This window comes from Numida meleagris, chromosome 3, assembly GCF_002078875.1.
Source record: "Numida meleagris isolate 19003 breed g44 Domestic line chromosome 3, NumMel1.0, whole genome shotgun sequence".
In the NCBI taxonomy this organism is placed as follows: domain Eukaryota; kingdom Metazoa; phylum Chordata; class Aves; order Galliformes; family Numididae; genus Numida; species Numida meleagris.
In genome coordinates, this window is record NC_034411.1 from 105,704,328 (window position 1) to 105,717,544 (window position 13,217).

Consider the following 13,217-nt stretch of genomic DNA (forward strand, 5'->3'; position numbering starts at 1 on the left):
GATGTGAAAAAAACTAGCAGTTAAAGGAAAATGAAAAGATGAGAACTTTAAAATACAAGAAAAGAAATCAAAGAGGAGATAATGAAAGTAGAAAGCTAAAGCAGGATGCAGGTGAAGTAATATTTTCGTATCAGAGTGTTTCAGGGAAGACCTGGAAAAACACATTGTTCAAAAAACTCTGGCTAAGACAGAATTAGCGTTGGAGGAGAAATGCTTTGAAGAGCTTGCCATGACTATAAATACAAACTTTAAATTAAACATCTGCCTTTACACTACTCTTTTTCATGTGGTACTAATAGCTACATCTGTAAGCTGACATACTGCTACAAGACCGTGCTTTGTCCTCGTGGACCCAGGCCAGGAATACTGACGTGCACATCCAGAACATCTAAATGTTACTACTCCGAGGTAAAATACTAACCAATGATGATGTTAGCTACGAGATAAAAATGTAATCATCTGCTTAATTAAGCCACACATACCACAAAATTTCTACTGCTCCAAACCCATGCAAAAATAGCATTAAAATCATGCCCAGTGTATAATGTATATGCCAAGCTCCAGGTTCCAACTCTAGAGTTTTTGATTTTTCCATGGAAACTATTCTAATGAGTGGAAAGAGAAGTCTTGAAGTCTTCCAGCAGATTAACATCCTCAGCCCAGCCCAATGGAGAGAGTCAAGCAGCAGTTCAGTGCAGGAACCCAAACCTTTCTATTGATTAAACAAGGAACCTGACCTCCTGACTCAATTAAGCTGTGAATACACCCAAATTGGTTCTTTATTCTGTTGCTGGAACTCAGTTTTCCTGTAGAAAGCACTACTAAGTATTAAAAACACAATTTCTGGCAACTATAATGATGAATTCCCATGATATATTAGATGTATAAAAAGCAACAAAACAGAATGCAAATCATCTTCCAAGATAAGTTCTGACAAGTTACCAGGCATGCACAGACATATCCTGTGTGTTGTGGATGGAAGAAGAGGAAAGGCTTGTAAAGAGAGGACAAGGCACTGGCAGATTTTAGAGGCAGTAGGGAGGGTGTTGCCTGGTTGGGGTTCTTTTGGTTTGTCTTCCTCCTCTACTGAATTTTATAGAACTCTAGCAAAAACTAGCTGGGAAAAACCTGTGAAATTAAAGTCTAAGTGTGAGCTATGAGAGGAATGATAAAAATTCTCAAACTTTGCCAAACCTTTAAGTAAAGCCTTCTCTTTGGATCTGCTTTCCACCTGACCCTGCAGATCAGATGGGCTTCTTGCACAGGATTAGCAGCTTCTGATGGACAGCAGCAGTCTGGCACGTGCCACGCAGCAGCCCATGAAGGACAGAGTTTTGCAGAAATCTACATTCCACAGGAAAGCTTGGGGAGCAGCAAGAGGAAAGACTGAAAAGTATTACAGAATTTTTATCCAGGAAAGAAACGATGGGTTTGAAACCTCCTGGAATGTTACTCCTTTTTGAAATGTGCTTCCATATGTTCATCGCTGGTACACGTTAAGTGACACTGTGCCTCTCAGAGGAGGATCAGATCAAAATGAAAGCATGGAGTTGCCACTGGAACTCCTTTGCCACTGCTGGGATATTGCTGAAGGGTTTTGTAGGACATCTGTGAGCTTATGGAAAGTTTTCTTAATGGAAACTAGAATTCCCAGGAGCCTGGGGAAGCATAGAAGCACGTCTGGCATATTTCCCTAGGAAATCGCCTTCCTCCCTTCAAATTACGTGAAGAAAGACAGACCAAAAATGGCATAAGCACTGCAGGTTTGTGGATTTTCTAGCTTTTTATTATTTTTGTCTGTTTATTTCCAAAGGAAAGCTGAAAATGCATTCCACTGTCAGGTTCTATCCTTTCTTGTGAGGAATAAGATGATTTACTGGAGGCAAGGCTGCTTAGCAGTTGCTAAACACGAATTGGGTCATTTCAGGAAAAGGACAAGTAGCAATTCTCAATCCCTTTTAGAAATTATTGCAGTGATTCTGGGCTTCTGGGAAAGCTAAAGATTGATTTGCCACACAAGGCAGCCAAAACTCAACCAAAGTATGATCTGATACTGTGAAAAAATGTAACGGATTATTCTTTAATTGGGAACTCCTAAACACAAATTGCATTGTCCCTACACACACGCACATTTGTTTTTCTGAATTGCTGTACAGTCCTTACCCTAGGCAGCAAATGAGCTAGCAAAGTATTTCTGCCAATGATAATGAGAGCTTAAGATAGCACGAAGGGCAAATTCAAGAGTTGGATATTCTTTTCAATATTTTCCTTTTTACAAACAGAGGAGGAAAGAGAACACAGCCTGAAGACCCCTTCCACTTGCATTTCTACAGGAACAAAACTAAAGGGATTAGACTGCCTACACAAAAACAATGCTGCACACTGGCAGGCAAACTGAACCAGTGGCTCTGTAAAATAAGGTGCTGGCCCATTTGTTCAGAGCAGTACTACCAACTAAAGGCGTTTGTCTGGTATGTTGAGAAAGACGACAACGTTCAAAGGTAAGGAAAAAAACATTTCTCCAACAGAACTAGCTCAGTTCACAGCCTAATTGCCTTTTGCTTGATTCAGAGCTGAAAAGACAGCCAGAGAAATTGTAGGATTTTTTCATCAGGTTGTCAGCTAAGGTTTTCAGGTGCCTCCGCAGTAACTCTGCAGTGACTGCCACAGTAATTAACGAGAACGTTGACAAACCGTGAAGGAGACAAGCATCTGCTTGGAAGGAAAGATCAGGAAACAAAAGCACTGACAAGGCACAATCCGGAGAAAACTGGAAAGAAACAACAGATTCCAGAACAAGACTACCAATGACTAGGTAATGACAAGAAGTATGATCAAGATGGCAGCAGGAAAGACACAAAATTAAGGATGGACCTTTAAGGACCGAGACCATTCTATCAGGGAAACATCATTTAATGACTGAAGGAAAAGATTAGAAGGCTACTTCCTAAATGAAGAACTTCAGGGAAAGATTTAATGCAATTTCCATTGTAATCACAAATAGAATCACAGAATCATGGAGTAGCTGAGACTGGATGGAAGCTCAGGACATCTGCTCAAGTAGAGTCAGCCGGAGCTTGCTGCTGCACCACTGCCAGGCTGGGTTTTGACTATCTCCAAGGATGGAGACTCCACAGCCTGAACAACCTCCAACCCAATGGCAAGGGGCATTGATCACCTCTTCCAATATGATGGCAAGGGGCACTGATCACCTCTTCCAACATGATGGCAAGGGGCATTGATCACCTCTTCCAACCCAACGGCAAGGGGCATTGATCACCTCTTCCAANAGGGGCATTGATCACCTCTTCCAACCCAACGGCAAGGGGCATTGATCACCTCTTCCAACCCAACGGCAAGGGGCATTGATCACCTCTTCCAACCCTACGGCAAGGGGCACCGATCACCTCTTCCAACCCTACGGCAAGGGGCGCTGACCACCTCTTCCAAGCCAATGGCAAGTGGCACTGGCCACCTCTTCCAACCTGATGGCATTGTTCAGGACATCGTTATTTTGGCTATCTAGTAATTTCTTCCAGGTACTTCCAAGAAAAATGCTCAGACTACTGGATTATCTCCAGATCTTTCCACCGTTTCCCTTGCAGTTGGACCAGATGGTCTGTGAAAGTCCCATCCAACTGAACTATTCCATTTTGTTTCAACATTTTACCCTTGCCTGAGCTCTGTGAAATTCTACCCTGACCTACAATTCATATTAACTTTTTACTGCTTGTTCCCTTACTGTATTTATTCCAGTCTGCATGCTTTACTTGAAGTAAAAGCTTATAAAGATAAGAGGATAAAGGAAAAAAAGCAAACAGTAGCTGCTGCCATTTCAACCTGTTACATAAGGGTGGGAAAGAGACTGGCAGTACCACAGTCTGCCAAACACTTCAACTAAATCGACCTCCTCAGCTCTTTCAGAAGTTTTCCCCATAAGATCTGTTTCCATGACATTACTCCCCCCAAAAAGTCTTTGATAAATCACTTTTTTTTTTGTACACACAATTGTCAGAAAACGTTTGTAAATGTACAGAGCAACTGGGAAATTAACCATCACTCCTGTTGCAGTAAACAAGAAAAAGCCCATTAAGCACTGCAGCTCTGCTTTTATTCAGTGCTGTACAAACGTAGATTAAAATCACAACCAGATATGCTTAGCAAGAGGCTCAAGAAAAGACAATAAAACAAATGCCACAAAAGAGCATATCAAAATAACAGCAATACTGAACCACTTCACAGACATCAAGAAGCAGAGAATGGAATAAATCCTGAATGCTTAGCTAGGGACAGACAGACTTCTGGAGTCTTGAAGCTGTGACTGAGCAATGACAAGAGGGAGTATTTCTGTGTCTCAAAAGGAAGAGATCTATACCCTGAGATGCTTATAAAAGCACTAAGCTGAAGAAGAGGTAACATCTGGTAGGGCAGAGGTGTTGAAGAATGATAACAGGATTTTACTCTGTGGTGAAGGAAGCAAAAGATGACATTTCGTTTTTCCATCTCTTATTGCTTCTTAAATACATTCTGTTAGCAGTAAAAACAGGAATTTTAGGAGAGGTCTGGAAGTGAGAGGAACTCAGCGTTCATAGTGAGTGAATAAAGTGACTAGATGGAGTTGCACTTGATGATCCTTATGGGTCATGGTATTCTATGACTCCATGACTCATGTGCTCAAACGCTGCCCAAGACAGACATTTAAACAGGTACCAACATCTTTGGAAGCTCACACTTGAAAGCATATGCTAAAGCACCATTCAAGCAAAGATTTATTTTAAAAAGCTTCACAATAAATGTGAGCACTGAGAGAATGTTGTTTTTCTGCTTTATTTTTTGTCTTTCACTACTAACGATGCTAGAACCTTAACTTAAATACTAAAAACCAATTGGCTTTGTCGGTGGCTCTATCCATTACCCATTTTCCTCCCAAAAGTACAGAACGTGTCACTCCAGCAGAAGCCTAAAGCCTAAGTTCTCTGGGACCTGGACAGTTACAGCGGGAACGCATTTGCTGAGAGAGGCCACCATACTGACGTACTTTGTGCAGAAACCCTGCTCTGACAGATGTTCTGAACAAAATATTCCATTTACCATTTTCAACATGGGCAAGTCTGTGCATGAGAGGCAGCCACACAAGGCACTGAGGAGGTGGATCAGCCATCAATGTGTCTAAAAACATGTTGAGCATGATCTTTTTCTGCAAAGGAAAAAGAAACACAACTTAAGAAAATCGTCCATTTCATTTCAAAATTTCAGTATCAAAAATAACATCAGCTTTAACATTTCTCTACTATTCCGCTTCCATCTACCAATAATATAGCAAATGCTATAATGACAAAATTGACTTTTTGCTCAGAGAATTGCAATCTACACTGAGCAAACAGCAATGCCACAAAGAAGGTATCAGTACAGACACAGCGTAATCACACAAATATAAAAGATACACAGATGACCAGAAAATTCCAAGAAACAGAGGACAAGTCAGTCTGGATTAGCTCCTGAATTCTAGTTCAAGAGGGGTACAACAAATGTGAGGAGGTCATTTAACAGTGTAGGAAAAGGCACTTCAACCATACAGGCAGCACTGAAAAAAGCAGACATTAAAAAAGAGAGTAATTACAACTAATACTCACAAACTATCCACACAGTAAATTATTACAAAAAAAAAAAAAAAGAAAATGCAAAACAAGAGGCAAAGGGAGAACAACGCTAAGGTTCAGAAAATAAATGATCACTGAGAATGAAATTGAAATGAAATCATTAGAAGGAAGTCATGTTTTAAGAGTAGTAATTTCTAAGGTTTCAAATTCAAGTGAGCAAGAGAAAATTTCTGCTGCAAATACAAACAGATGGAGACAGCTGGTAACAAAATCAGCTGAGAGTATTATGGATATAACATGAGAATACACTGGCTTTTGCATGCAGGCAGCTGGAGGATTAGGAATGTCTCACCACTTTTTCCTCACCTTACCCTGTGGTAGTGCTACCTCAAAGAGCATCCAAAGGGCAGGGCAAGCAGAGCTGCAGGAAAAGGCAGGCTGGGATCCCCATAGCCTTGCCCCACCAATCTGCCTCCTGGAGCGATGTGACTTCTCTGCAGTTCACCAGAGGGCAGCAAGGACCCAGGCTTTGGATTTTTGCACTGGTACAGGTGGGAAATGCTGCAAGCACCAACCTAACAAAAGCACGCAGCTTTGTTGCCACTGCAAGCGTTCCTGGCAATGCAGCAAGCAGCAGCCTGCTGCTCCTGAAGCTAGAGGGAGGAGCAGGGAAGGAGCCTCAAAGTGGCTTTTTTGGAGCTGGGCTCAGAGCCTCCCCGTGGAGCAAACACAAAAACCTCACTCACCCAGCATTTGTGATGCTACACAATCAGATAACCTGCCAACAGGGACCCAGCTCCAAGAACACAAACTGAAAATGAGCAATTTTTCACAGCATAGCCAGCCAGGAGGGTCAAACACCTCCCAGCATTTGCTACATTGGTGTTTTCTGCAGTGGGTGATACAATGTCCTTATGAGAAACACAGAGATCACAGCCGGGCGAACAGAAGCTTTAAGAAAAGTATGACATGATCTCATATCTGTGGCAGCACCCACTTGACCTTGAATAGTAAATTATGGCTGGAAGTTCGATGTGAATCTGGAAATCATCATACAGAACGCAGCTCTTGCCAAAAGTGTCCCAATAAAATCTATTTTCTGTGGGCAACAAGACTGAATTACTCCAACTGTGACCTCATGGGGTTTAAGTAACACAGGGCAATGTTCCTGGCCCTCAGCTCAATAATGCATGGATTTACGTTATTGTAACTGTGCCCAGTTTAACCACTCAGTCTCCCAAATGACTTCAGCATCCAGATATGGTGTTAACATCAGCTAGGAATCACTTTCAACAAACAGCTTCCATGTAACCACCCTGCCTGAGGAAGGTTGAAGAAAATACTGTGAAGAAGAGAGCTTCCACTCTCTGATGGATGCGCTCCATCAGGCCCATGTCTCTCCCGTACTGAGGACTCCACATCTGGACACAGTGCTCCAGGTGAGGCCTCACAGCACAGAGCAGTGGGGCAGGATCACCTCCCTGGCCCTGCTGGCCACGCTGCTTTTGGTGCGGCCCAGGATGCAGTTGGCTTTCTGGGCTGTGAGGGCACATTGCTGGCTCATGCCCAGCTGCTATCCACCAGTATCCCCAGGTTCTTTTTGGCAGAGCTGAGCTCAATCCTTTTGCCCCCCCAGCTTGTATTGATAATGGGGGTTGCTGTGACCCAGGTGCAGACCTTGCACTTGGCTTTGTTGAACCTCATCAGGTCTTCCTGGGCCCACTGCTCAGCCTGTCTAGGTCTCTCTGGATGGCATCCCATCCCTCTGGTGTGTCGACTGCACCCCACAGCTTGGTGTCATCTGTAAACAGCTGAGGGTGCACTCATTCCCATTGCTGATGTCACTGATGAAGATATCACAGAGCACCGCTCCCAGTTCTGACCCCTGAGGGATGCCACTCATCGCTGATCTCCATCCGGACATTGAGCCATTGACCATCACTCTGGGAACGATCTCACAACCAGTTCCTCGTCCATCGAACAGTCCACCCATCAAATCCATCTCTTTCCAATTTGGAGAGAAGGATGTAGTGAGGGACTGTGCCAATGGCCTCACTGAAGTCCAGACAAACATCATCAGTGGCTCTCCCCTTGTCCACTGACACAGTTATGCCATCATAGAAGGACACTAGGTTGGTCAGGCAGCAATCATGACAAGTCTCAGGCAAGTCTCACATCTCTCTTTGCAGACAGAGCATGTACAGCTTAGAATCTGATGTTTGACTTTGTAGCTCTCAAATGAGTCCATGGTTTGCCCCTTAAATCCAGTATCCCTACATGCAGGAGTGGCTCGCACGGCCTGAGAAGATGGGTGGTATGACGTTGGGAACAAAGGGTTACCCACAAGTGCCTCAGCAATTAGAGACACAAAGTAAAAAAAAAAAATCTTTTTTTAATTACATCATTTGTAAGACAATTCTCCACCCTCAGAAACTTGCAGATGAACAGGAGCTCCTGTTGTTTCCTAAATCAAATTAATTAATTTATTAATTAATAATTGTGTTCTATTTCATATATGTGAAATAGAACACAATTATTAATTAATTACTAATTATATATATTAATTGCAATTAATTATTAATATTATTAATTCCTAATTAACATAAATTCAGCAAAATCGACTACAAATCCTAGATCTAAGCACTTCAAGAAATATTTAGAATATAGTCACGACACCCTAAACATTTAAGTTTAGGCCTAGGTTTATCTAGGCTTATGCTTACATTAGAATTAAGGCTTAATTATGCTATTGTACGTCTCAAATTAGAAGCAATTCCTCAGAACAATCAAATCATAACAGAAACAGACATTGCAGAAAATTCTGGAATATCTATTCCAAAAATTACATGAAATGCATTTATTTTGTGCAGACTAAACCAGCTAACAATTGATTTGTTGAAAATAATACTCTTGCCACTGATAAGCCTAAAAAAATTCCAAGGTAGAAATGCTGTATTTCCTATTTCAGACAAGAATAGGTTACCCTTGATGTTCTTCCAATATGTTTGAAGGTGCTCCTTGGAGAAGGAGAACAAACTAAAAGTGTGCAAAATCCTTTAATTCCTTAGGACCTAGATGGACTATTTTAAATTATTCAGGCTTAAATCTGCTTAGATAACACACTGTATGTTACCAAATCCCCCTCCCTGCAAACCCCATACAAGCTGTACCTAAAGAAGCCAGAACTTCAGCACTGCAGTAACAAGAAATAAAACTCTGCTTTGTTAAGACTTACTTGTTGTGGGAAGCACGTCCGTACAGAATGCTCCGTGTATCCAAAAGAAGGTCCCTCAAACACAGCGGTTGGAAGTTTTAGAACTTCTTTCAAGAACTGATCAAACTTGGAAAATATCATTAGTCCGTTCGAATCTGATATTTGAGAGAAAATATCTGTAAGAAAATATAATAAAGCCTGAGGGTAAATACATGCTTGCTACAGAAAAGAAAAATCTAATCGTTTCAGTTCGTTTAAACTCCAAAGCATTACTCCTTTTGTTTAATTCTATTAGTTGACATCAAGATAAAATTTATGAATGACGTGCTATGACCTCTTTATTCCCTCCATCCCATATCAAACAGCACTGAGAAGACACTGAGGTACTGAGGGACACGGTTAAGGGGCACGATGGGATGGCTTGGCAGTTGGACTTGATGATCTTAGCAGTCTGTTCCAACCTTAAGGATTCTATGATTTTTTTAACTTCTCCAATCCCCCTGCTCCAACCATCCCACTCCCCTAACCCAGAGCTCCCAGCTCTCGTGTCTCAGCAAAAGTGAAAATACAGGAAAAGATGGATAGAGAGTGTTGGAGGAAAACTATGTCATAGGAAATTCTAGGGCTGCTCCACACGGATAGAGCAGAACGGTCCTGGGGACAAATATCTCCCTGGAAAATACACATTCTTGAACAGTAAAGCTTGGTCTCTGCTATAACTTCAGTCAGGTTACACTATAAAGAAAGATTTCTCTAATGTTAGAAAGATCTAAAATATTTGAAGACAAGACAGATACCGGAATGCTTCACTAATGAATCATCTATGAGGTTATCTAAGACACCGTAAGTAATTAAACATCAAAAAGGATGCGCTGACAGAAAGTAAGCTTAGTTTAAGTGATCAAAGCTACATCTGTAAAAAAGACTATTTCAGAAAGGCGTATTTCCAGTAAACTCGAGAAATGAATGAGTGAGCTCATGAAGAAGTCCACAGTGCTTAAGCTGAGGGTTGGATATTAGGAAAAATTCCTTCTCTGAAGAGTGGCCAAGCATTGGAACAGGCTGCCCTGGGAAGTGGTGGAGCCACTGTTCCTGGAGGTGCTCAAGGACTGTGGGGATGTGGCACTGAGGGACGTGGTCAGTGGGCATGGAGGGATGGGTTGGGGTTGGGCTTGGGGATCTTAGTGGTCTTTTCCAACCTGAATGATTCTGTGATAAAACTGCCTGGGGTTTGTATCTCAGGCAAAATGGACAAGCTTGAAGGGAAAGTCTGAAGTCCTTGTTAAACAGTCTCACAAGGCATAATAAGAAGTAAGGACTGAAAAAAAAGAAACAAGAAAGGGAGAAGGCAGGTGATTAAGGAATGCTATCTTTTAAAGAATTAATCTGAGCAGAAAAATCAAATTTCACTGGAAAATTGAACATGGAAGAGAAGTCAGGATCAATAATGTACACAAATGGAAAATATGGAAATAACTGAAACTAATTAGAGAGCAAAACCTTCACAATCCTAACATGCTGAAGATTAGATTCGCTCCAGAACTGGCACATGAACTTGGTCCAATAATAAATCTATTAAGGTGGGACTGGTAGAACATGACTGCAGCATGACAGTACTTGTATTTAAAAAAAGTGCAAGAATCATTTGGGTAAATACAATCTATTAATCTAATTTCAACAGCACGCAGGATTTAAGTGATTTTAAGGAGAAAGTAATTAAAGCTATGAAAGAAATGAAAAACGAGACAAAAATGAACAAGCTATATTGAGAAAAAATTAAAAGAAACCCAAGAGGTTTTATAGTCAAAATGAAGTTGAAGTCATCTATGTGGGGAAACTTTCACATGGGAAATTAGCGGCTGAAATTGGAAAAGATAAAGATGAGTAGGATTTAATTAAATAGTCATCTCCCCTTTCAAAGGGCACTAAGTTACCTTAAAAGAGAAAACCTCAAGCTAAACAGGGACTAACAGGGTAATTTCTCAAGATCTCACCTTAAGGTCACAGCATGCGTGAGCTAATTAAGTTTCCTGGTTACAAGGTACTACACTTCAATTCTCATCCAAAGTTTCAGTTCAATGCAACTATGCTATAAACATGTTTCTGTGTGTTTTTTTTTTTTTACTAGAGAAAATCAAAAAAGAACACCAAAACACTGCTCAATTCCGCAGATATCAATGTAAAATGGAGTAGAACTTGAACGTTATGAACAAAGCTCATCTGATAAACCTGTCCTGTATTTCCCTTGAGAGCCTTCTTTCAACTGGTTATAATTTTGCCAGAATTGACTGTTCTGCTTCTTCTGTTGGGTATTTGCCTGATGCTTTACAGTTTCAGCTGAAGACCCAACCAAGAACAAGGGGACTGGTGCTGAACTCTGTCCTGGGACACATCCTGCTCAACATCTCTGCTGGTGAGCACCAAGGTGCACTCTTCTCAGGTTGGCAGGTACAAAGCTGGGGAGGTCCAGGTGCCCAGGTGGCCATAAAGGACAAGGGCATCCTGGCTTGCGTCAGAAGCAGTGCAGTCAGCAGGACAGGGAGGTGACTGTCCCTCTGTACTCAGCTCTGGTGAAGCCACACCTCGAGTATCATGCTCAGTTTTGGGCCCCTCACTACGAGAAAGACATTGAGGCAACGAGGCTGTGAAGGGTCTGGAGCACAAGTGTTATGGGGAGCGGCCGAGGGAACTGGGATTGTTCATTCTGGTGCAGAGAAGGCTCAGGAGGACCTCGCTGCTCTCTCCAAATCCTGAAAGGAGGTTGTGGTGAGGTGGGGGTCAGCCTCTGCCCCCAGGAAACAGTGATAAGATGAGAGGTGATGGCCTCAAGTTGCGCCAGGGGAGGTTCAGGTTGGAGATTAGAAAAAATTCATTCTCTGAAAGAAAGGTCAAGCTTTGGCTCAGGCTGCCCAGGCAGCTGATGGGGTCACCATCTCTGGAAGCACTCCAGAACAACAGAGATGTGGCACTGAGGAACACTGTCAGTGAGCACAGTGGTTTGGACTGGGGTTGGACTTGGTGATTTTAGAGGCCTTTTCCAACCTGAATGATTCCATGAAATTCTATGATAACCCCAAAAGCACGGGCTGCCAACCAGCAGGACCCAGGCAAGCTGGAGGAATGGGCCAAAAGGAATCCTATGAAGCAGAAAAAGGACAAATGCGAAGTCCAAAAGGAAGAGACTCGGGCAGTGATGCAGGCTGGGGACCGGCTGGCTGGCACAGCTCTGCTGGAAAAGTCCTTGTAAACTCTGGGGTGCCAAGCTGAAGATGAGCCAGCAGCATGGCACAGCAGCAAGGAAGGCCAACAGCATCCTGAGCTGCATGAGCAGGAGGAACTCACCCACTATTGAGGGAAGTGATTCTTTTCCTCCCCTCAAAACTTGTTACACCTCCTCCAGGTACTGTGTCCAGCTTTGAGACCACCAGAATCACAGAAGGTGAAAGACATACTGAAGTGTAGAGGGCTACGAGGATGCTCAGCAGGTTGGAGCACTTATCCTGTGAGGACAGGCTGAGGAAACAGCCCTTGTTCAGCCTGGAAAAGACTGAGATATTGGGAAGACGTAATAGCAGTACACCAGAACTCACAAAAAGGTTGTGAAGGACACAGAGGAAGGTGCTTTTTGAGGAAGATTTAGTGATTTGCGTTTGAGAACTTGGCATTGGAGAGGCCGTAAGTCTGATGCAGATACTGGAGTGACCAGAGGATCTAAGAGGACAGACACAGGATAGAATATGGCCATTCACTGCAGGCATCCATATGGCAAAGGTATATCCATGCATTTTTGCCACTAACAGGCCTTCATCATGGTCACCCAGATTGGGGGAACAGACCCAGGTCATGGCTACTGTCCATGTGGGTGCTCTCTGGCCCTGTTGTTCCATGGGGCCTTCATGTTCCTACTGGGATGCATGCCCAGAAAATGAGCAGGGTGGAATCTTAATTTGCTTGATGTCAGGTTCTGTTTGCAATTTACTGGCAGAAAGGACATGGAAGGAAACACTAATTACTTCGCTATGGATCTCCTTGAACGCCAAAATGAAGTCACCAAATCTACAAACTTAATCCTCTTTATATGGTATTTTTTTAGCTTAAAAAATGTGATGCTAAAAACTAAGTCTATAGCAACAGGCTGAGCTTATAACTCCTTCCTTGCGCACCATGTAAAGCAACTCCTTCACAAGGAGTGTCAGTCACTGGAAATAATCTTTCCCAGTGAAAGCAAAGCGGTATCACTGAACAATTCCACTCATATGTACTGTCAGACACTGTACAGTCTGGAAAAAAGAAAATCACTCAATTTGATCACATTTTCTGAATGTAGAAAGAAAGCCTGTACAGACGCAAGTACAGAGACCATGTTACTATCACTCAAAGCATGAGACGAGAAAAAGAAATAT

At 42.4% G+C, this 13,217-nt stretch overlaps 1 protein-coding gene across 16 annotated transcripts in view; it reads right to left on the reverse strand.

Moving 5' to 3' along the window:
* The window catches only part of DTNB (dystrobrevin beta), a 139,056-nt gene that overhangs the window by 101,612 nt on the left and 24,227 nt on the right, over positions 1-13,217 (reverse strand). For 15 of the 16 annotated variants that reach the window (XR_002436908.1, XR_002436911.1, XR_002436910.1 and 12 more), the window contains 2 exons: positions 8,836-8,990; positions 5,092-5,197 (listed from right to left, as the gene is read on the reverse strand). Coding sequence is in view for 11 of the 16 variants with exons in the window: in XM_021391889.1 (XP_021247564.1) it covers positions 5,092-5,197; positions 8,836-8,990 (261 nt within the window). In the remaining 5 variants the exon portion in view is untranslated. Of the gene's footprint in view, positions 1-5,091; positions 5,198-8,831; positions 8,991-13,217 lie in introns of those variants that run through there. The other variant, XM_021391894.1, reaches the window with a different exon arrangement.